Here is a 19,794-nt window from a genome sequence, read left to right as displayed (position 1 = left end):
CCCAGTCGTTTTAAGTATCTTATGTTTACAGGCACAGATTAAATCGAACAAATCTCAAAGTTCACCTGACTCAGGTTTCTGAGTCAGTTTGACTGACAGATACCAGCTGAGCATATTACTGTCAAAACAAAGCAAGCTGCACGCCTAAGCAACAGAGTGCAGCTGCAGACATGTTTTGTCTTTTGGCAACGTGCCGCTTTTTACACTTAAATGTATAATAGTTTATGTCAATTCAGGGAATCCTGACTAATAACCACTAAAGAAAAGAATAGACGTAAAATATAAGACCTCCTTAAAAGTAAAATGCCGCCTTTGGGATTTTTTTTTATTTTTAGAAGTTGTCAGATAAGATATTGAGAGGAGGAGGAGGGACAACACAGTGGAAACGCAGGTAGGACGGGTAAAGTGTCGTGTTACCTGGATTTAGTTTTGCTTTGTCAGAAGACCTCGGGTTATTAGGAAGAAGCTCCTTTCTAAACTGCGCTGCAACAACACTCGGCACGGTACACCGGCACATTTTATTACAGCGTTGGGATCACAGAGGTGGAGGCCAGGCGTCCTTCAAGCTAGATTCAGTTACGCAGGTGTAGATTGAAAAGGGGAGGGAGACCGGAAGGGAGACCGGGACAGGATCGCTCCAGGTTTTCCTGTTAAAACCAGGAAAAGGTGACAAAAAGGTGACAAAAGGCAGAAGAAGAATATAGAGGACAGCACCTACTGAGGAAAGGGCAGTGGTATTCTATTTACCGAAAAAAAGGACAAGTGCATCCATCATGGGGGTAAGTATAGCATACAAGGCTGTTCTTTTTTTTTTTTAAAAGGCAACCGTCTAGCAGTTATGATTGATCTGACTATTTGACCAAATCCCTGAAACAAGCTTGAAAACACTGCAAAATTAAATGTGGTGATGTCTTAGGTTGAATCATGTCAATCAGTTTCTGAAGTGTAGTTGGGTAAAAACTTCTAAATTTATACTTCCTATTTTGGACATTTTGGACTTTGTTCCATCACATAAATTAATTATCTCATTTTATATTTTGTTTTTACATCCCTCAGCTCTATTTTCCTCCATAGCTTCTCAGATGCCCATTTTTCTCAGCTGAATTCAGATGAAATATTTTTGTTTTCTAAATGAACACAGTTATCTGAAAGGTAACTGCCAAGGTTTTCAAATTACCCAATTATACTTGTCTTTGTTAAAGCTGAATAGCTTCCCAAAAAACTCTTAACTAAAATAACTATTGGATTAATATGACTTAAAAAAAACAAAAAGAGATTTGTGTGTGACTCACAGACAAGTTTATGTCAGTTGTCGTGTTATTTTAAGACGTCGTCTTACAAAATATGCCGAGTGTGTCATGATATTTCGGGGAACAAAAACAACCCACTGCTCTCAGAAATCGTTTGTTCAATTCCCAGTGTTCTACAGCCATGTTTCTGGTTTCCCAGGTTGTCATGACTAGTTTCATCCTTCCTGTATTCTCGATACTCGGAGTTTACGGCACACTTTCAGGTGCTGGTGACCTAGTTTCCTGTTATAATTTGTTTGTTTGATTGAAACCAGGAAAAGAAACTCATCGAGATGAAAAATCTATTTCCGAAGACTGTCCTGGGCTATTCACCAGCAACGTTTCTTAACATGACATTGATTTCTTGACGTGTGTTCAATTGTTCAGATGTATTGATATTTATATATTATATTTTTTTCTAAAACTAGAATGAAGTTCCTAATACAATGAGACTTTATTTTTGTTACTCAACATCAATGTTTTAAAGAAATTAGCCAATCTTCGACTTATTACAAAAAAGAAAGCAATTGTCAAGGCCATAATGTAAAAAAGAAAAGAATTGAAAGTACGATAAAATAACTCTTTGAATGGAAAATTCCTCACAAAAAAATGGAGACATGTATAAAATGTTCTTCACTACAGATTTGACCAAAATGCCTCGCGGGGTCTTATCAACAAAACCTACTATGACAGAATATAATGCACAGAAAACCTGTTCGGCAACATTCTCTGTCTGTGTATCTATTGGTCCTTTTATTTGAAGTAGATGAGTGTGTTTTTCTGTGTCTAGTAACAAACAAATTACATGAAATGTAGGGCAAACACAGGTCTTTAGAATGTCTTTGTGCTGTAAACATGGTTGCAATCTAAAGGCTGTGTGAAAAACTAGTAGAACAAGCTGAAAAGTAGAACAACGGGCAAAGCGAAAGGTTCCTTAAACCATCTGTTTGCACATTATGTGCTAAAATTTCTTAATGAGACTCTTAGAAGCCGATTGCCAAAGAACAAAATCTACCTTTTGTGAGAAACAGCCGTGAAATAAATTCGTATCTGATTGCTGCAACATAATCTCCTAACAGTATCACCTAACAGCAAACTTGTTGAAGCAGTTGTTGTTTTCCTTTTAAATTCCTCTTTTTCTGATATAATATTTTACGATCATTTTACTTGTAAGCACAAACTGCAATAAAAACTTCCGTGTTTTTAGACAAGCTCAAAATGAGCTGTACTTTATTTGTGCATTAGACTTCTCTTGTCTAATTTTCAATGTTGACACTTCCTCATAAACACTGATCAAACAGGATTATATGTCGGTTTGTGCAGCTGGAGAGCTGTGAACTTTACCAGCATATAACCGGATTCAAATGTATTCTAGTTATCAGAAGCTATAGCCCTAGAACATGTTTGTGATGAGTGCAGCCATGACTAAGTGTGTTTACATCTTAACAATTCACAAAATATTTTACATGATTCTATATGCACAGAATTCATATATGGAAAAACAGGAAAGATGAATGATCTTGCAATAGTGCTACCTTTCAAGGCTCCGTCAGAGATTTAGCATTGAGAAAAATTAGTTAATGTTGCCTGATAAAACATAAATATGTTGATTTGAAGAATAATTACATTCGAAATGGACTCTTGTACAAATTGAAAAGCGCGATGGTTGCTTTAAAAGGGAGTGGTGCTGGAGAGCATTGTTGTTTGGTCAACAATGGTTACCACCACGGTAACACAGGCTTCATTCAGTGCTTTGCATAAAAGAGGGCCTCACATGCAAATATGCTACTTCTAATAAGGTCACACCCAACTCAACCATTTATCAAATTAAGAACATCAAGGACAGAGGTTAAGCTGCTTTTCAGAAAGTTTCAGGCCACACAAGGAAGTGACGCACCGGGAATTTCGTTACCACCAGTGAAGAGGGTTATGGGTTAGGCGTCAGTGATTCTGCAAGCAGACACATCTTTTCCTGATCTCAAGACAGGCAACAACAAATTTCTCTGAAATGTAATAAAGAATAAAAACAGAACACCTAGGACAGACCGAGTCAAGAAACTCACACGATGTTCAAAGGTAAAAATCAGCGTGTCAAAAGAAATCCTCAGATTAAAAGAACTGAGAACCCTGACGCTGTAAAGTCTGCTTCAGTCTCTAAACTTGACTTGGATTGTGGAGTCAGCTGTAGTGAACTTGAAACCTTCTTCAGAGCTTATCGATCTCATCTACAGATGTTGCATCGGGCTGTACAGGTGTTCAGGAACGCCTCAATAGTTGTTGGGCAACACACCGTAGATCGGATAAAGGCTCATATTATTTATGGCGCCAACATTACAAACATTGTAGAGATCTAGAATAACATAAATGCCTTTCTTATTGGTTAATTACAGGTTTTTGTTTTATCCTTCAGTCTATTTTCCAATTCAAACACGCCCGGCTAGAATAGTGCAATATTTTAGCTTAATTTGTTACAACAGTATAAGCATGACCAGAAAGCAAAGTTTTCCACTTTTGAGAGCAGCTGGTGAGAATTTCACCAATGGGGAGATAAAATTTCATTCCATTTACCGCCTAATAATTTCTTTAATCGCCCCTCCCACCACTAAAATGTCTGCATTCTCAGATTTACATGGAGGTCAAGCCTAATACATTAAAAACTAACATATATGTATCATTTGCTTGCTTCCCGTTAAAGATCAGTTAATAGGATCTTATCACATATTTGTCGGGTACACCATGTACAGACTTGCATGGCCGATGCTATTGTGTTTCTGTGCTCCACCTAAGCCTTTTAACGAGAAACATCAAGTACAATAAGCCCTCAGCCTGTGGCTCCTGTGGTCGAAGATGCAGCTCTACATCGATTTGCGTCGGTGTCGCTTTTTTCCCACAATGTGTTGCAGACGAACAGCTCAATCATCAGAGCTAACAGACTTTGCAGTTTGGTTGGATGACATTTGTAGAGGATGACACTAACGCAGTGGTAAACATGGAAATGACATCATAACGGCCACGTTTTTTCTACTGGTATTTCTTTTCAGTCATTACGATGTTCCCTCTCTGAGCTTTGGTATCCCAGCAACTAAGACCGAACAGGTGTTGGAAGTAAGCGTCTTTTTCGACTGCTCAAATATCTGCAGGCAGAGTCGGCTTGACGTTTTGATCCAAGCCAACCAAGTATTGCATCCGTCCAAGCAGTTCCTTGGTGATTTCAATTTTTCACACCTGATCATTTGCGGCACATGCACTGCAGATCCTGCTGTGTTCTTTTGAGTGTGGGGTTGGACTGATGTGATTGCATCTAATAGAAAACCAGAAAATAACACTGTGGTAATTTGACAACTCATATTTGTGCAAAAAAAAAAAGTTCCATGTGTCGTGCAGCGTTCTGGTTCTGCACCTATAATCACACCATAGCTGTTTTGATCCTTTTCCATTCTTCACAGTTTTTGACTATAGGCTTTCAGGCCTCTTTTCTTATTGTATAATTTCTCCTAAGTTAAACCTCATGCTTTGTATCCAAGGATAGACTTCAGCAGGGGTATTTTATGTAAATAACCAACTATTTGAAAATTATAACAACCAAGCAACGTGGTGGTAATAAAGGTCAGGCTTCACGTATTTCGTACATTTCACTGACTGCTGTTTTGCTAGATGCAAACATGAATATTTATATTATTTGGATCGAAAACCTCCTTTCAAATGAACTGCTACATTTTTATTTTATGAATGTAAACATGCAAAAACTAATCAACAATCACAAAAAGATTTTGATTGTTACAAATTCTAATTAAAGATTTTCCATTAAAAAGGTTATAAACACTTATTAAAACGTATTTTTTTTTTTTTTTTTTGATACCCTTTGTATAGTGGCTTATTTTTTGCAGGTTGCCTGCGTCTTTATTAGGAACAAATGTCTAAGTTGAATTAAAAACTATTAAAAGTCTGAATCTCAGAGAGGTGCGAATAATTTTAGGCTTAACTATAATTTTTAATATGTTGTAAACCGTCTGCTTAAAGAGAACTTTTACAGGTAGGGCACTGAAACCGGGCCACGCTTCCTCTGAAATCTGGCCCTGGTTTCACAGACGCCTGTTGCTCATGTGATATCTGTTCTCTTCTGTCCTCAGAAATCTCAGTCATCAATTCAGGAACCAGCAGATATCGACATACCACTTAATCCGAGGATGCCAAGTAAGTTAAGAGTCCATCTCTGGTTATATTGATTGATTGATTGATTGCTTTCTTCAACAGACTCGTGTTGTGGTCCACAAACAATATGTCGTTGTTGTACGATACACAACAACACGACATATAAAAAAATAAAATAAAATCTTACAAAGGACTTGCATACCAATGTTTCCACAGAACCGACTGGTATCTTAGCACACTGAGAGAGGGATGTGAAAACATTACAATAAGACTGTACAATGAGCTGCACAAACGACACATAAACTTGTATATCAGATTTCTCACAAGTGCCTGGAATGTTCTGACAAAACATCTCACTTGCACTGCTGAACCTGGGTTTCTTAAGCAGACTTCTAGGGGAGTCATTATAAGCAACCTAAAGCTTCTGCATGCTAGCTTTTCTAAATTTACACCACAAAGGAGCTGCATACAAGGATGCACAGTAAGCTTTAAACAGACTTATTTTTACCTCATCAGTGCACATACGAAATTTCCTCCCCAGAATGTTTGCCTGGGCGTACAGCATGCGACACTGCCGATAAATATTATCTTCACAGATCTGGTCTGTGATGTAGTGACCCAGATATTTAGTTTTGGAACAAACATTTAACTTTTGCCCTGAGAAAAAAAAAACAAAGTTATTTGTCTGCTTTAGTCCTACATACTAGTACAAAAGTTTTCTTAGCGTTATGCTGCACATCAAATCTCAACCCATAATCAGAGCAGATATTCAGTAACTGCTGAAAGCCAGCACTGCTGGGTGAGAGGGCAGCCAGGTCATAAGCATACATAAAGTGATAGATCGAATGTGGGATCAGGAAGCTAAAACATTTGAAACTGCAGGGCAAAACTCTTGAATCCCACTCAGGTCCTTTTCTGGCTCCTTCACAAGTCCTAGATCAGGCTATTTCAGCTCCAGTCCTCAATGGTCAGTGTCCAGCAACGTTTAGATGTGTCCCCGGTCCAACGCACCTGCATTGTCTGATTGACATCCTCAGCATACAGTCAACTACTGGAGTTACCTTCAGACCTCTGTTATTGATTATATTTTATTTTTCTGTCTTTGATATTCTGACTTTTTTTTACTTTGTTCTTTAGCAGTTCCACAACAAGTTGTTTGCAAAAAACCCATGACGAACTCAACACCTCAAACAGAAAAGGCGTTGAAGAGGAGGAAAATATTAATCTGGATTCTGATAGCAGTTGTGATTTTGGGCATATTGGTCACTGCAGGATATTTTGGTAAGTCCCAATTCCTGATAACATTATATGTTACAAATGTTCTGAGGATACAAACGAGTTTGCTATTTTAAACAAGACTTTCCTTTGCATTTTAGCAGAACAAATGTTTCTATGTAAAGAATCATTTCCAGGATTTAGTGTCACACATTTCTAACCCATATTCTCCTCTCCCCTCCAGTTAAGAAGCTAATTGAAAGCAATTACTACTACTGCACACGCTCAGCACAGTTCATCCCAATCGCTAAATCCTGTGATGGGAACATTGATTGCGTTTATGGAGAAGATGAGGTTTATTGTTCGACAGAATTCAAAGCAAACGACACATTTCCAGGTACAACTGAAACACCTGACATTTTCACATATTATCCTTTAAGCAAAACTAGAATTTTGAAGCGAAATTGTAACTTTGTTCCCCCTCCTGTCCCTCTCAGTGCGTCTAATTTCTGCTGAGCGTGTCCTCCAAGTATTCAATGGCAAAACATGGGTGACCGTCTGCAACGACGACTGGAGCACACAGCACACCGAGACCGCTTGCAAACAACTAGGATACACAAAGTGAGTTTTAACGAAAATGTCACGACTTAAGAAACTGGTTGTTTGGTCTTGGATTACATAGAGCCTCCCCTTTTCTCCTTTACTCTCCGTGAACAGTTCCCCAACAAGCAAAAATGTCTATGTCAGCTCCTTGCCGTCTCCTTTAAAAACTGGACCGTTCACGGCAGTCAGGATCGGGAGTGGAAGCACACCAGTACATCAGGCAACCATTGACCGGTGAGAACAACACAGTTTTCCTCATGTTTTTTTTAAAAAGTCCTGTTTGTTTGTAGCACTTGTAGGGATGACTTATGGCCAAATTGAGGTTTCAAGCTATCTGAGCAGGCCAAAAGATCTCCCTATATAAAAAAAAAAAACAAACGAAAGTTAACATACTATAAATATTAATCTGCTATTACTGTACAAAAACTCCCCTCCACTTTTCTTTTTGACTCTTGTTGTGTTTTCTTTACAAAGTTTCTGTTCCTGTAAGCCACTGTAGTGCAGAAAAAAGTCCAGTTTTTGTTCCTTAAATGCATTTTCTACGAAAGTGAACAAACAGGTGCTATACCCAGATAAAACGGAACGAAAACTGAGGCATAGTTCAACATGGGTTGAAGTTAGAGAAGCAGGGGAAAGATTATTCCTACATGTCCATCATTTAAGTTGTTTTCGGTTACATTAGCATATACAGTTCTTGGCTTATCACCCTTTCTTTTTTCCACCAACAGCAGCGTGTGCCGCACTGGATCTGTGGTCTCTTTGACGTGCTCAGGTGAGTTCTGGTTTTAGAAAACCAGTGTGTCATGTGACTGCATTGTTTCCAGGGTTTTCATGACATAAAATAGGTTTCAGTGGCTGTGAGCATTGGAGGTGACAAGTTTCACACATGCAGACCTAAACAACTCCTAGAAACTCATCACAGATTGTGTTTATTCCTGTTGCTAGGATACTAAGAGTTCACGTCCCCCTCTACCATACATAATAATGAGCACAATCTTTATAGAGATTGTTTTTCTTGCATTTACGCCACTGTTATTTTATCCATTTGTACAGACTATAAAACCATCCTCGTTACTCTATATATTACATACTTTTAATATGCATTTATCAAACACATACCAAGTATTACAAGACAAACATTTGTGATCATTATGTGATCATTTGTCAACCTTATGATCTAAAATTAAGCACTGTTATAGAGCAGGACAAAAGTTATTTACAAAATTTGCTGGTGGGTGGTGCCATTAAAACCCGTTTCTCATAAAAATTGCTGTATTGGTCAGATTGTGGAGTGGGGGGCAATCTGGAGCGCATCGTTGGTGGCGTGGATGCCCATATAGAGGAATATCCCTGGCAAGTGAGCCTGCAGAATGGCGGGCACAGATGTGGCGGCTCACTGGTGTCATCACGCTGGATTGTCACTGCCGCCCACTGCTTTAGGTTAGTAAAATCACCACTGTTCGCCATTTCTTGTGAATTTTGGAAATATTAAACCCCCTTCCTCCCACCTCTCTCTCTCCCTACCTTATTCTCGGGCCCCTGCAGCAGTAACAAAGAGCTGAGTCGGTGGACAGTGATGTCAGGAGAGACATACTTGACCACATTAGGAGGCTCTTCTGTGGACAAGATCATAATCCATGATCAATACGATGAAGCCAGTAGCGACTACGACTTGGCAATGATGAGGCTGAGCAGCCCGATCTCAGTGGGAGGTTAGGCTTTAACACTGTACACCTAAAAACACGCAAAATCTTAACACGCTCAGATCCATCTCTTAAAGGTCAGATGACCTTTCTGTACATTTATCCCACAATTACTGAACATTTATCAAGAGCCTTTTACTGACATCTAGTGCTCAGTGTTTCAAACTGCAATGTAATTTTAAATTTAAATCAACAAGCTGATGAACTTGTTTTTTTTTTTTTTTGACTGCTTCTCTGTAGAGATTCTTACGCATTCTGGTCATGTTAATAGTAAATGCTTGAAAAAGCAGCTAATTCAACTCACCTTTGTAACTTTCTTCATGATCAGATAAACGTAAGCCGGTGTGTCTCCCTCCTAAAGACCTTCTCCTTCCTGACAAGGCTCCTGTGGTTGTTTCAGGCTGGGGACTGCTGAGAGAAAATGGTGAGACTCTTACATGAACCAAGGGAGGAAAAAAAAAAGAAGTTTTGCTTTGGTAATCTAATGCTACAGCAGATTTGTTTTACCTTTTCAGGGAAAATTTCAACTACACTGCAAAAGGCTAATATTGAGATGATTGATCGAAATACATGTTCCAGTATTTATGCCACCATGCTATCGCAAAGAATGGTCTGTGCTGGCAACTTGAAGGGAGGCGTGGATTCCTGCCAGGTAATGAGTTGCAGTCGGGGTCCATTTAAATCAGGAGTCTCAAACTCCAGTCCTCAAGGGCCACAGACCTACAGCTTTTAGATGTGCCTCAGGTACAAACCACTGGAATGAAATGGTTTAATTACATCCTCCTTGTGTAGATCAGTTCTCCAGAGCCTTGCTAATGACCTAATTATTATATTCAGGTGTGGTGCAGCAGAGGCACATCTAAAAGTGCAGGACTGCGGCCCTCAAGGACTGGAGTTTGAGACCCCTGATTTAAATGTATAAATTTAGCTACTTGACGATGCATCGTTACTGTTCTGTTCTCGCAAATGTCTGAGATTTTTTTAATACTAAGCCATCTGTGTTGTGGCTCAAACTGCAGGGCGATAGCGGAGGCCCCTTGGTGTATCTTTCCGCCTCTCAGTGGTATCTGGTGGGAGTGGTGAGCTGGGGCGATGGCTGCGCGCGGGAAAACCGGCCTGGCGTCTACAGCAACGTGGATAACATGCTCAACTGGATCTATGCAGTCATTGAGGTACTGCATGCAAACAAAGGAACCTCCATTTTTACAGGCTTTAATTACATCGGTTTTTTTCTTCTTCTATTTTTTCAGAAAAACCCATGATGTTCCACCGTGACTGGAGCCACTAGATGGATTTCAGGCATTTTTACCTGAGACAGACTGTGAAGCTCAAAGTTCTTGTTTTAGCACTGCTGTATGGAAAAAAGAGGACTTTGAGGGAGAAGAGAGGAATATGCGCATCTACTGTCAATGAAACATTTGCATTGCCCTGAGCCACAAAAGTATGGATGCAGACATATTCATTTTCACAGATTGTGCCATTATGTCTGTATTTACCTCAGGGAACATGCTTATTTTTGTTTCCTTCTGTTGCCTATTTAAGGTCTCAAAAAGTATTGTAGCTTTTGTTTTTTCTTTCTTTATTCTGGAAGCACTTTTTGGCAAAACAAGCCAGTCAGAGCAGATTCAGTGACGTGTGTTTTGCAATAATGGATGCTTTTATGGTGCTGGATTTGTGACCCTTCTCTCCACTTAAGACCCAATAATGCCCGATTTTTACAGGCAAGGATATTTTAGTCTAATTGAAAAAGAAATAGCATTTTATTGTATCACAGTGACTCATTAATACTCGCATGAAATATTTAAAAGTGCAGGTCAAATAATTTTTGCCTTTCCATGTAAATTAAATGTTGTTGTTGCTGTTAACATTTATTTGGTTTTAACATATACTTGTAAATAGTCTGTAAATATGATCAACTTTTTCCTCACCTTGGAGGCTGTTGTGTTGAAGTGAGAATAAAACTGGGAAATTAACGTCTTTCATTTTACTGTCTGCTTCACAAATGTGAACAAACCACTCTGTACCAATGCATTTTACCATTCAACATTAGTTTATTCCTATTAGTAAGGTGTTTTTAATAAACTGAGATAAATATTTGAACAAAATAATAATTTCTAGTAAAAGGAATTAGTTTCTAAACATTTGAAAATACTTCAAGTTTCAATTGACTTTAGTTCTGGGGTCAAACTGATTCTTAGGATATCTGGTCAACTATAATAAACTGCAAATCAGGAATGAAAACCTTGGCAGTGATTTTAAACATCTTGGACAGATGTTTGTAATTTTATATGACAAGTCTTTATTTTTCCATATTTAGAAAGGGCAGTGAAAAAAAAAAGATTCACAACAGCAGGAGCCCTCCAGGGAATGGAAAGCAAACGAAGGTGCAAACTTGACATTTTCTAAACTCCTCTGCTCAAACTCTTCAAACCCCACAATAACGGAAACTGATGCACTCCATTATTTTTACCCCATGCAGGTTAGGTTGTAAAATTGAATTAACCACTGTCATCATTTAAGAAGACAGAAGAACATTGCAGGAACACATGCAGTAATTCTTTGAATTAAACACAACTGATGGATGTGCTTATCTTCTTGAACCACGACTGTGGCCTTTGAATGGGTTGTCCTGCAAACATATGAAAATAAATAAGATAAAAGAGTCACAATTAGTTTGTATATTGCAAAATAATAAGATGTAAATGTGGAAAGTCTATGAGTGATCTAACTTCCCATATCTCTTCATACCTCCTCATCACTGTCTTCAAAAGCAACTCCTCGAGATGTCTGACTCTGGCTCTGAGAACTGTACTTGGGGAAGGATGATGATGACGACGACGATGATCTGTGTTTGACAGGAACAAAATTCAGCTTAGAGGCCAAAGAAAAACGATATGCATCTCTCTGGCTTTTCTCTGCTAAATGTTAGCGTAGCACAAACCTTGGAGGCGGCCTGGTAGCTTTCATTACGGGTATATCTTCATCCGAGTCATCTATGATCACCTGAAGACGGTCAAACGGCACGGAGAGGAATTATGTATTACGTTTATGAAGGTTGCAGGAATGTTTTCCAAGTGACAGGTAAGCTCCAGAATTAAGCTGCAGAAGGACTTGTCTGAATGTTTTTATGCTTATTTTTGACTTAATTAGTCGCTTGAGTTTTTAGCCAGGTTCTCTGTTACAACTTTCCATTTCATGATGTTTTTATAATTCTTTTTTTAAAATTTTCATTTGATCATTTCTACAGTCCGAGCTCGACACTGAACCAAAATTTGGGCCAGGTCAGGCCAAAATTATTTGCTCGATGGTCAGGTTAGCTTGGGCTTCTGTGGCGAGTTTCAAAAACCTACAATACATTCAGCAAACGATAGACCAAATGTAAATGCCCAATATAAAGTTGTGTTAATCTACTTATTAAGGCCCAGATAACTGATTAGGTAGTTTATTATGATGAGGACAGAAAGACAGTAATGTGCAGATGTTTGTTAAGACTGTAAAACATGCAGCGCACCGCACATTAATGCACATACAGCTCCGCCCTGCTCTGCTCCTATCAATCACACATCCCAGATGATTTGCACATGAGTCACCCTGCGGTTACAAGTGACAAAATGGAGCTGGAAGTTGCCAAACAAAAGCTAAAAACGGCAAGAGTTACACTGCTTACTCAAATTATACTCTAAAAACAAGAGCAGTGAAATCTTATTTGAAGTAATATGTTGCGTTGACTTCAGGCTCGCACCTGTAATTAAAGTCAATTACTTATGATAAGTTAATTACTTGGGCCGGATTGGGCTTGGACGCTGGCTTGGGATTTTTTTTTTCTTTTTTTGCCCCAATCTAAACTCTAAAATTGACAGAGCTGAAACATAAGCAACAAAGAAATGTTGAAATGCATTTGAGTTGCTGAATAAAACTAAAATCTTAACGCACGCTACAGCTTATTTGTTAATTTACCTCTTCGGCTGCAGAAGAAGTGGATCCTCCTATTTGAGATCTTTGGGATGTAGCCTGAAAAGCTGAGAAATGAGAAGAGATAAAGACATACTATTGAGAAAATAGGAAAAGATCTAAAATATTTCAGCAGATTATTCTTAATGACTGAAGAGTCCCCTCTACCCTGAAATATGTTTCTGGTTTGAGATGCTGGTGCTGATCTCTGGGAACGACCTCGACCCCGACCCCGACCGGCTGGCTTTGCTTCTGATGCAGCAGAACCTGGACAGAACAAAGAACATAAGATTTACTGAGACAAAAAACACACACACATCCGCAACGCAGAATTAGATGGAAAGTTCTACACGACAATTTGAGTAAACGCTTTATTAAATTAACAAAAAGGCTCTCACTGCAGGACTCCAGTGGTGGCTTATTTATTTACCACTTTATACAACTAGGGTGACGTTTCGAAGCCCTAGGCTCCGAATTCAACTGTGAAGAACTTTCCAGGTCGGCCCACGCCCAGATTCCGGCCTGAATGACGTACTGAGAGCACATTTGAAAATTCCAACTGGTTTGCATATTCAAATCCAGAAATCAGAAACTACCGTAGCTTTCCAGCTACGTAGACTTCTTCAGTAAATTAGGCCCGACATAAATAACAAATTGGCTGCAACTGCAATAGCTCACTGAATGCCTGGTGAATAATAATTAGCAGAAAGTTCTCCACCTGTATGAAAACAGTGAGCAGAAGATATTCGATATCATCATTATTAATATCAGTCTTTCTAGGTGTCTGATAAAAATAGGAACCCGTTACGTATTTGACTGGATGGCAGCAGCCATTTATATCAAGATCATATGGTAGCTGAATTTAGAGAGAGTAACAACAAATAAAATCAAATCACAAACCAATATGGTTATGCCGACGGCCGCGTTAGGCCAGATTTACTTTATGAATATAAGGTAAGTCACCAGATTTGCAGAGATATGTTAGTGGTAAAAGGTGCAGCTTGCAATACTGGTGTGAAATGAGAATAAAATTGGATTTTAATTCAATAAAGTCAAGCTAATTTTGTTGAATTTGAGCAAAACGTAACTTTCTTGCTTCTATTTTTATTTGACTGACATGAACACCTCGAATAGCAGCCTTATCTCTTTAAATGTCTTCTCTGTGTTTAGATGTGTTTAAGTTTTAATTGTTGGAACCCTAGAATTGATAAATAAAACATTGCATCTCACAAAAGCACGTCCTGACATCCACGTGAGACTCTCACCCTTAGCCCCGCCCCGACTTCCTCGCCCTCTACCGCCTCCTCGTCCTCTGCCTCGGGTCGGAGCAGGAAGCGTCCCTGACTCCTCGTCAGAGTCCATGGTAACATCTGCGGGCTCATCAGACAAATCGAGATCACCTCGCTCCATCCGGTGGGCTCTGGCTCTGTTAATGACCTGAGACACAAACGCGTAATGAAACACAAGCTCTTCAAATCATCTCAAAAGCCCGGTTGGTGTTCTTCCCTACTTCTTTGATGTCGTCCTCTTCTTCAGTCGTATTCTTCTTGGAGTCTCTGAATTTCTGAATCTGAAAGATATTCCGTTAACCACCCGTCACAGCGCCACACGACACGACGGTTTGCTTAGCTCTCTGGTGCCTCTCTTGCCTCTGCATCAATGTCTTGCTCTGTGGTTACTCCTCTGCTCTGAAGATGCCGCTGCGTCTTCTCCAACTGGTAGGTGATCAGCTCCTCGATGGCGTCCTTCTCGTCTTTGTCCACGAACTCCTGAATGGCTTTGCCCATGCCCTGCTCGGTCAGCAGGGACAGCTGCACCTTCTGTGAATACACACACACACACAGTGACAACATCAGATGAAGCGCGGGAAAAAATGAAATCCTACGAGTGACGTCAGAATTTCATTTAATGTTTACCCACCTGCTCAGCCGCTTCAAAGTACTGTTTAACCAGGTCCTCCACTCTCAGTCCCTCAACAGCAGCTGGTTTTACTAGCTTGCTGTAGTCGACATTGAACTCATCTAAAATTTGCAATAAATAACAAATACATAAAACAAATAATACATACTTAACATAGAAAACACCTGGATGTCTTACAAAAGAATCCACTGACGGTATAAAAAAGCAAGATTTTTTATTTCCCAATTTTTTTTCTCCAAATTTAATTAACTTGAATTTATTGAATACAGATCCAGTCAGAAGTTTAGAAACTTATAATCTGCATGAATGTCATTATTTCTTGGATTTTAAGCCTTTGACTGCCACATTTTTTTGTTTGTAAAATTGGGTTCCCGTGCCTTCATTTAGCTGCATTTCAGATTTTGTAAAACGTACTGAGATAACTGGGATTTCCATTAAGATAACAATCCCAGAGAGATGAAGAAAGTTAACATCAAGCTTCTGGAATGAATGTGACATTAATACCCTGGAAAAAGGAAAGCAAAGACGCATCCATAAAAGAATAAAATTCCTCAATTTATGCCCATAATGAGGGGATGCAGACTTCTGACTGAGACTATATCGGTTTGGCTCAGTGTTGGATTCAAAAAGAAAAAGTCAGCGGAGGAATATTTAGGCGAAGTCCGACCTTTGACGCCCTCCTTTTGCTCACGCTTTCTGAGGAAGTGAATTACATCTTTTGGGTTAGCCACGCGGTCCACAAACTTCTGACTGAAGCGAGAGGTGTTGAACGTTTCAAAGCCTCCACTGTAGTCCACCTAGAGACAAGAACAAGGGGAATTCATTTGCTGATGAGCGCTGGCGTAAAGATGAGTGCAGAACTCAACTCACCCTCAGTCGAATTAAAGGTTTCTCCGGTGTGCGTGGACAGCCGAGTCTCTCCCTCTCGGCTTCTTCTAACATTTCAGAGACCTGCATATGGACAAGACGGAAAAGATTAACAGAGACAGATAAAGTGAAGTCTTAAACCAGTGCAGTGCATTTTAAGAAGAACATCGCTACCTTTGCATAGCACAGGTTCTCCACCTTCTTTGTAACCTGAGGAGTATCAGGTGTGAAGAGGTCCTCATAGTCAGCCAGCACGACATCCTGGATGAAGAACTGACGGACTGTCTTTAAAGGGATCTTCTGCAGGTTCATTTTACGACCTTTGACTCTAAGCAGTCCTATATGCCTAAGTGAGCACAACGGCAGAAGCTTGAAAACTGTAGCTGTTCAAAATACAATAAAAATTTCCTGAAGTGTGTGTGTTTACTTCTTGGCGGCCTCTCCAGGCGACAGGGAGGTGGCTACAGAGCTCCCTGGCTGCGTCACGTAGAACAGCTGCTGCTCATTTCTAGTTGGAGTAATCAAACACTCGTGTTCATGGCCCCACACAACCAGGTCAATGAAATCATCCAGGAACTGCTCAGGAATGTAATTTGTGGGACCGTGTTTACTCCTAAATAGAAAAAAGCAAAGAAAAAAAAAACTGATTTAGGATACATTTTTAAAAAATGGAAAAAATACTGCTCATTTTGAAAACAATGCATCAAAAGATTGACAAAAGTTATTTATCTTTATGGTAATAAATAACATAAGAAAAAAACCAGAAATAACATATTTTTCAATTGGCCATTCTTTCTTAAAACAGTTTGACATTGCTTTTCAATATGGCCACTCCTCGCATAAACAGTGGTAAGGTAAGATGAAAACATGTTCATTATACAAGACACACATGTAAGAGTGTGTCTAAATTCATTATTATATGTTAATATAAACTGAATGAATCAAAAGTGGTGCTTGCTTATGCGAGATAAGGCTGTGAACCTGATCTGACAGGCCTGGTAGTAAAGAAACCCATAATCAGAGAAGCAGCCAAAGGGCCCATGGTAACCCATAGTAACACTGCTCATGTGGGACAATCAGTTAAAGCAGCAATATATCACTTTTATAAGAGATACATACTGTATATAAATATGTTCTTTACATATTTGTTAAAACTATCACAATGTTGTGACAAGATGGTATGAGACAGATAATCTGTGAAAAAAAATAAAAATCAACCTCCTCTGCCTTCTCACAGTGCCAACTACAGATATACACTGCTGGGTCAGAATCAACCAATCACAGCCAGGAGGAGGGCCTTAGCACTGTCAATCACTCTCATGTATGCACTGCTCACACTCTTTTCTCTCTGTTGCAGCTGTTTCACTACAACAACCTGCCATTAATGCTTAGCCTAAGTGGCATGGCCACCAATGTCTCTCAGGATCAACTTTCAGTGATTTAACCCTGAGAGACAATGGAATAGTTTAGGTTAAGGGCTGCACACATGTTAGAATGGCCCAGTTAAAGTTCAAACTTAAAATACTGACTATAGATTTTAACAGAAGGGACTGAATACAAAAACAAACGGTAAATTGTCTTCCATGTCACAATTATGCACTACTTTTTAGTTTGAGTATTTTTGCGAGGCACTGTATTTGTTACAATACAAATTCTACCAACTAATTTAAAACTGTTCACATCACTCATGTTTGAGAACACACCTGTTCTGGTGAATTGCAAAGAGGTTAAACCAATTGTCTTGATCCTCTTTGGGTCGAAGCATGGTAACCTGCTTGTTGACAAACATCCTGTACAGGCGCTCATCCGGGATCGAACCTTAACATGCATTCATACAAAATTTAGGTACAACATAGATGAGAATTTAACAAATAGGAACCAATAGGAAACCCAAACTTACCAAGACCATACAGGGCCAGCTTGGTGCTGCCTTTCTGCAAGAGGATTGGACTAATCTCTATCCTCTCCACAGAGTGAGAGTGACCAAAGTGATTGACGAGACCAGAAGCACTCAGCAGGTCCAGGGCACACAAACCTTCCGCCTTGAAATAAAAGACATTTTAAGGATGAACACACAGATAAAGTAAATTATATATTCAGGATTCATTTGTACTTGATGTACTCGTTGTTTTTCAAGCAGAAGGAACTAACCCCAGTTGGATCATCGTGGTTGCCATGAATACTGAAGACAGGGATAGAAATGTTCAAGTTTTCATCCTGATAGTTCACCCAGGGGAACCTACAACACAATGATTCATTCATTCATTCGGCACATATACAACACTGATGGAAAACCCATAGAGACAAACAACAACGAAAAAAACTGACTGTGTTGTGTTGAAGTTAATAGTCTGGTCACTGAGGATGTTGAAGGTCACAGGCGAGTCTCCCATGCAGTATTCCCTCAGCATAGTGATGCAGCTGTGGAGGCATCGTCTTGACGGCTTGTTCTCGTGAAACAAATCCCCGCCCAGCAGGATGAGATCTACCTGCGGAAAAATAAATTAAAAACCAATCAGCCAGATGAACAGCAGAGAAAAAAAATTGTAGACGTAAATACTGACTTCCACACTGGATCGCAGCTATTCGCGCATACCTGATTCTCCTTGGCACATTCCAGGATTTCTTTCAGCGTGTGGAAGGAGTCGCTGCCGCGAATCGCGTCTTTCTCAAGGTAACCGAGGTGAATATCGGTGGAAATCAGGATCTTGAATGTATCCTCATCATCCCTAGAAAAGTGAAATGAAAGGTGATGATAAACACAGCTCAGATATTTGATCTTTAAGAGAGACACAATACAATCAACTCTCCACCGTTGCTACACCCTCAGGAGGAGATGTTGCCTCTACAAGTTGGAAAAATTCGAATAAACCTGAATGCATTATCGACTAGCATCAAATTGTGTTGTATGTAATTAGCTTTAAATCAGTCAGTATGATTGCAATCTGTATACATTGGATGTCCTATTTGTTTTTTGTTAAGTTCCTTAAGACAACATCTGTTGTTAAGTGGCGCTGTATGAATAACTTTAATTTGTATTTCGCCACCTTGACTTTGATACCAACAGCTGACCAGTGCAAAGAGGGTTGAAGCATGACAGTGATAAAGGAATGATCTGAAAAGAGAAAGAGTATGATCTAACTAAACTGGAACACAAGAACCCACAATGAAGTATGGTGGTGGCTGTATCATGCTGTGGAGATGCATTTTTCAGGAAGGAAAAGGGAAACTGGTCAGGATGGAAAACTTACAATATGTTTTCTGAAGACATGACGATACAAGAGGCTCTATTCAAAAGCTGGCACGTTAACAAATGGTTCCCCTGTAGAGAGCAGAACAAAGACAATCCAGAACAAGTAGATTTTAGACATGCTAAAAGATTCTCAAAAATCAAGTTGTATATAAGCATCCCGCTTCTTAAGACATCCTCTGTTCATTCAGATCCCACGATTTCTTTCAAATTTTCTAACTTTTTTTTTTTATATAACCATCAGTTATAAAGTAAAACATAGTGTCGAAATGCCTACGTTATTATCTTTTTTTATTTATTTTTTAAAAGAAAGCCTGATTTTCGTCAAATGGAATTATTTCCGAAAATTATAGCTATAGCTTCTGAAACAGCTATTCGGTGTTGTATGGATTGACACCGCGCTAACAACTAAATCTGCTAACGTAGCTAACAGAAGTGTGTAACTCAATGGTAATTTAGCGTGGGGATAGTACAGTTAGCATTTTTAAAAATCCTATGGTGCAATGCACCGGCTTTCTTTGCATGGAAGCTAGCTTTAGTTAGCATTTAATATGTATGCGTAACATTGGCTTGATAAGAACACAAAACATATAAAACACAGATAAAACTGTAAGTCTTGCCACCAACCTCCCTGAAGTCTCTATTTACCCTGAAAATCCCGGCAACTCTTGCGAAACGTCATTTCCTCCCCGCCCCCTTTAGATTGCTCACGGTTATTGTAGTTTGTATTCCAGGTGATCACAAAGTCGATCTACAACAATCTCCGAGGAAGAGAACTACATTTCCGCAAAACGAGTGGCTTGGTTTATCCGAGTAGGAGCACCGCTGAACCTTCTCCTCGCGT

The 19,794-nt window shown here is 39.4% G+C and overlaps 2 protein-coding genes across 5 annotated transcripts; one reads left to right on the top strand and one right to left on the bottom strand.

Annotated features, from left to right (window-relative positions):
- Positions 1-200: 200 nt before the first annotated feature.
- Positions 201-10,935, top strand: LOC102227268 (transmembrane protease serine 4-like). Of its 2 annotated transcripts, none has more exons than XM_023351363.1 (13): positions 201-779; positions 5,420-5,483; positions 6,582-6,722; positions 6,901-7,053; positions 7,154-7,277; positions 7,374-7,493; positions 7,988-8,031; positions 8,543-8,699; positions 8,805-8,971; positions 9,291-9,386; positions 9,478-9,614; positions 9,982-10,134; positions 10,213-10,935. In XM_023351363.1, the coding sequence occupies exons 1-13, from the start codon at positions 774-776 to the stop codon at positions 10,222-10,224; spliced, it is 1,374 nt and encodes a 457-aa protein (XP_023207131.1). In that variant the 5' UTR covers positions 201-773; the 3' UTR covers positions 10,225-10,935. The 2 variants fall into 2 exon arrangements, with proteins under 2 accessions (XP_023207131.1, XP_023207130.1); XM_023351362.1 differs by having other exon boundaries at positions 217-779; positions 6,579-6,722.
- Positions 10,936-11,020: 85 nt separating this feature from the next.
- mre11 (MRE11 homolog, double strand break repair nuclease) lies at positions 11,021-19,617 on the bottom strand. Of its 3 annotated transcripts, none has more exons than XM_023351360.1 (20): positions 19,599-19,617; positions 18,952-19,022; positions 18,297-18,429; positions 18,029-18,189; positions 17,852-17,939; positions 17,601-17,742; positions 17,404-17,518; positions 16,128-16,313; positions 15,875-16,046; positions 15,704-15,784; positions 15,501-15,630; positions 14,834-14,934; positions 14,563-14,733; positions 14,424-14,483; positions 14,179-14,350; positions 13,082-13,180; positions 12,920-12,981; positions 11,904-11,965; positions 11,711-11,807; positions 11,021-11,591 (listed from the first exon to the last, which is right to left on the bottom strand). In XM_023351360.1, exons 2-20 carry the CDS (start codon positions 18,969-18,971, stop codon positions 11,550-11,552), a joined length of 2,094 nt encoding a protein of 697 aa, XP_023207128.1. In that variant the 5' UTR covers positions 18,972-19,022; positions 19,599-19,617; the 3' UTR covers positions 11,021-11,549. The 3 variants fall into 3 exon arrangements, with proteins under 3 accessions (XP_023207128.1, XP_023207127.1, XP_023207129.1); XM_023351359.1 differs by having other exon boundaries at positions 19,578-19,613; XM_023351361.1 differs by lacking the exon at positions 11,021-11,591 and having other exon boundaries at positions 11,716-11,807; positions 12,920-13,009; positions 19,578-19,613.
- Positions 19,618-19,794: the final 177 nt, after the last annotated feature.

This window comes from Xiphophorus maculatus, chromosome 18 (genome assembly GCF_002775205.1).
Source record: "Xiphophorus maculatus strain JP 163 A chromosome 18, X_maculatus-5.0-male, whole genome shotgun sequence".
NCBI classification, from domain to species: Eukaryota; Metazoa; Chordata; class Actinopteri; order Cyprinodontiformes; family Poeciliidae; genus Xiphophorus; species Xiphophorus maculatus.
The sequence above is the reverse complement of the archived record's forward strand: the minus strand, read 5'-3'. Positions and strand labels throughout refer to the sequence as shown.

Excerpts from the sequence above, each read along its gene's own strand:
- LOC102227268 (XM_023351362.1), top strand. Across the intron at positions 7,494-7,987 it reads CATCAGGCAACCATTGACCG|CAGCGTGTGCCGCACTGGAT; the intron begins GTGAGAACAACA and ends TTCCACCAACAG. Across the intron at positions 9,387-9,477 it reads GGGACTGCTGAGAGAAAATG|GGAAAATTTCAACTACACTG; the intron begins GTGAGACTCTTA and ends TTACCTTTTCAG.
- mre11 (XM_023351360.1), bottom strand. The coding sequence starts at position 18,971 with ATGTCTTCAGAAAACATATT. Across the intron at positions 16,047-16,127 it reads CCTGGAGAGGCCGCCAAGAA|GCATATAGGACTGCTTAGAG; the intron begins GTAAACACACAC and ends GTGCTCACTTAG. Across the intron at positions 14,484-14,562 it reads AGCAAGACATTGATGCAGAG|ATTCAGAAATTCAGAGACTC; the intron begins GCAAGAGAGGCA and ends AATATCTTTCAG.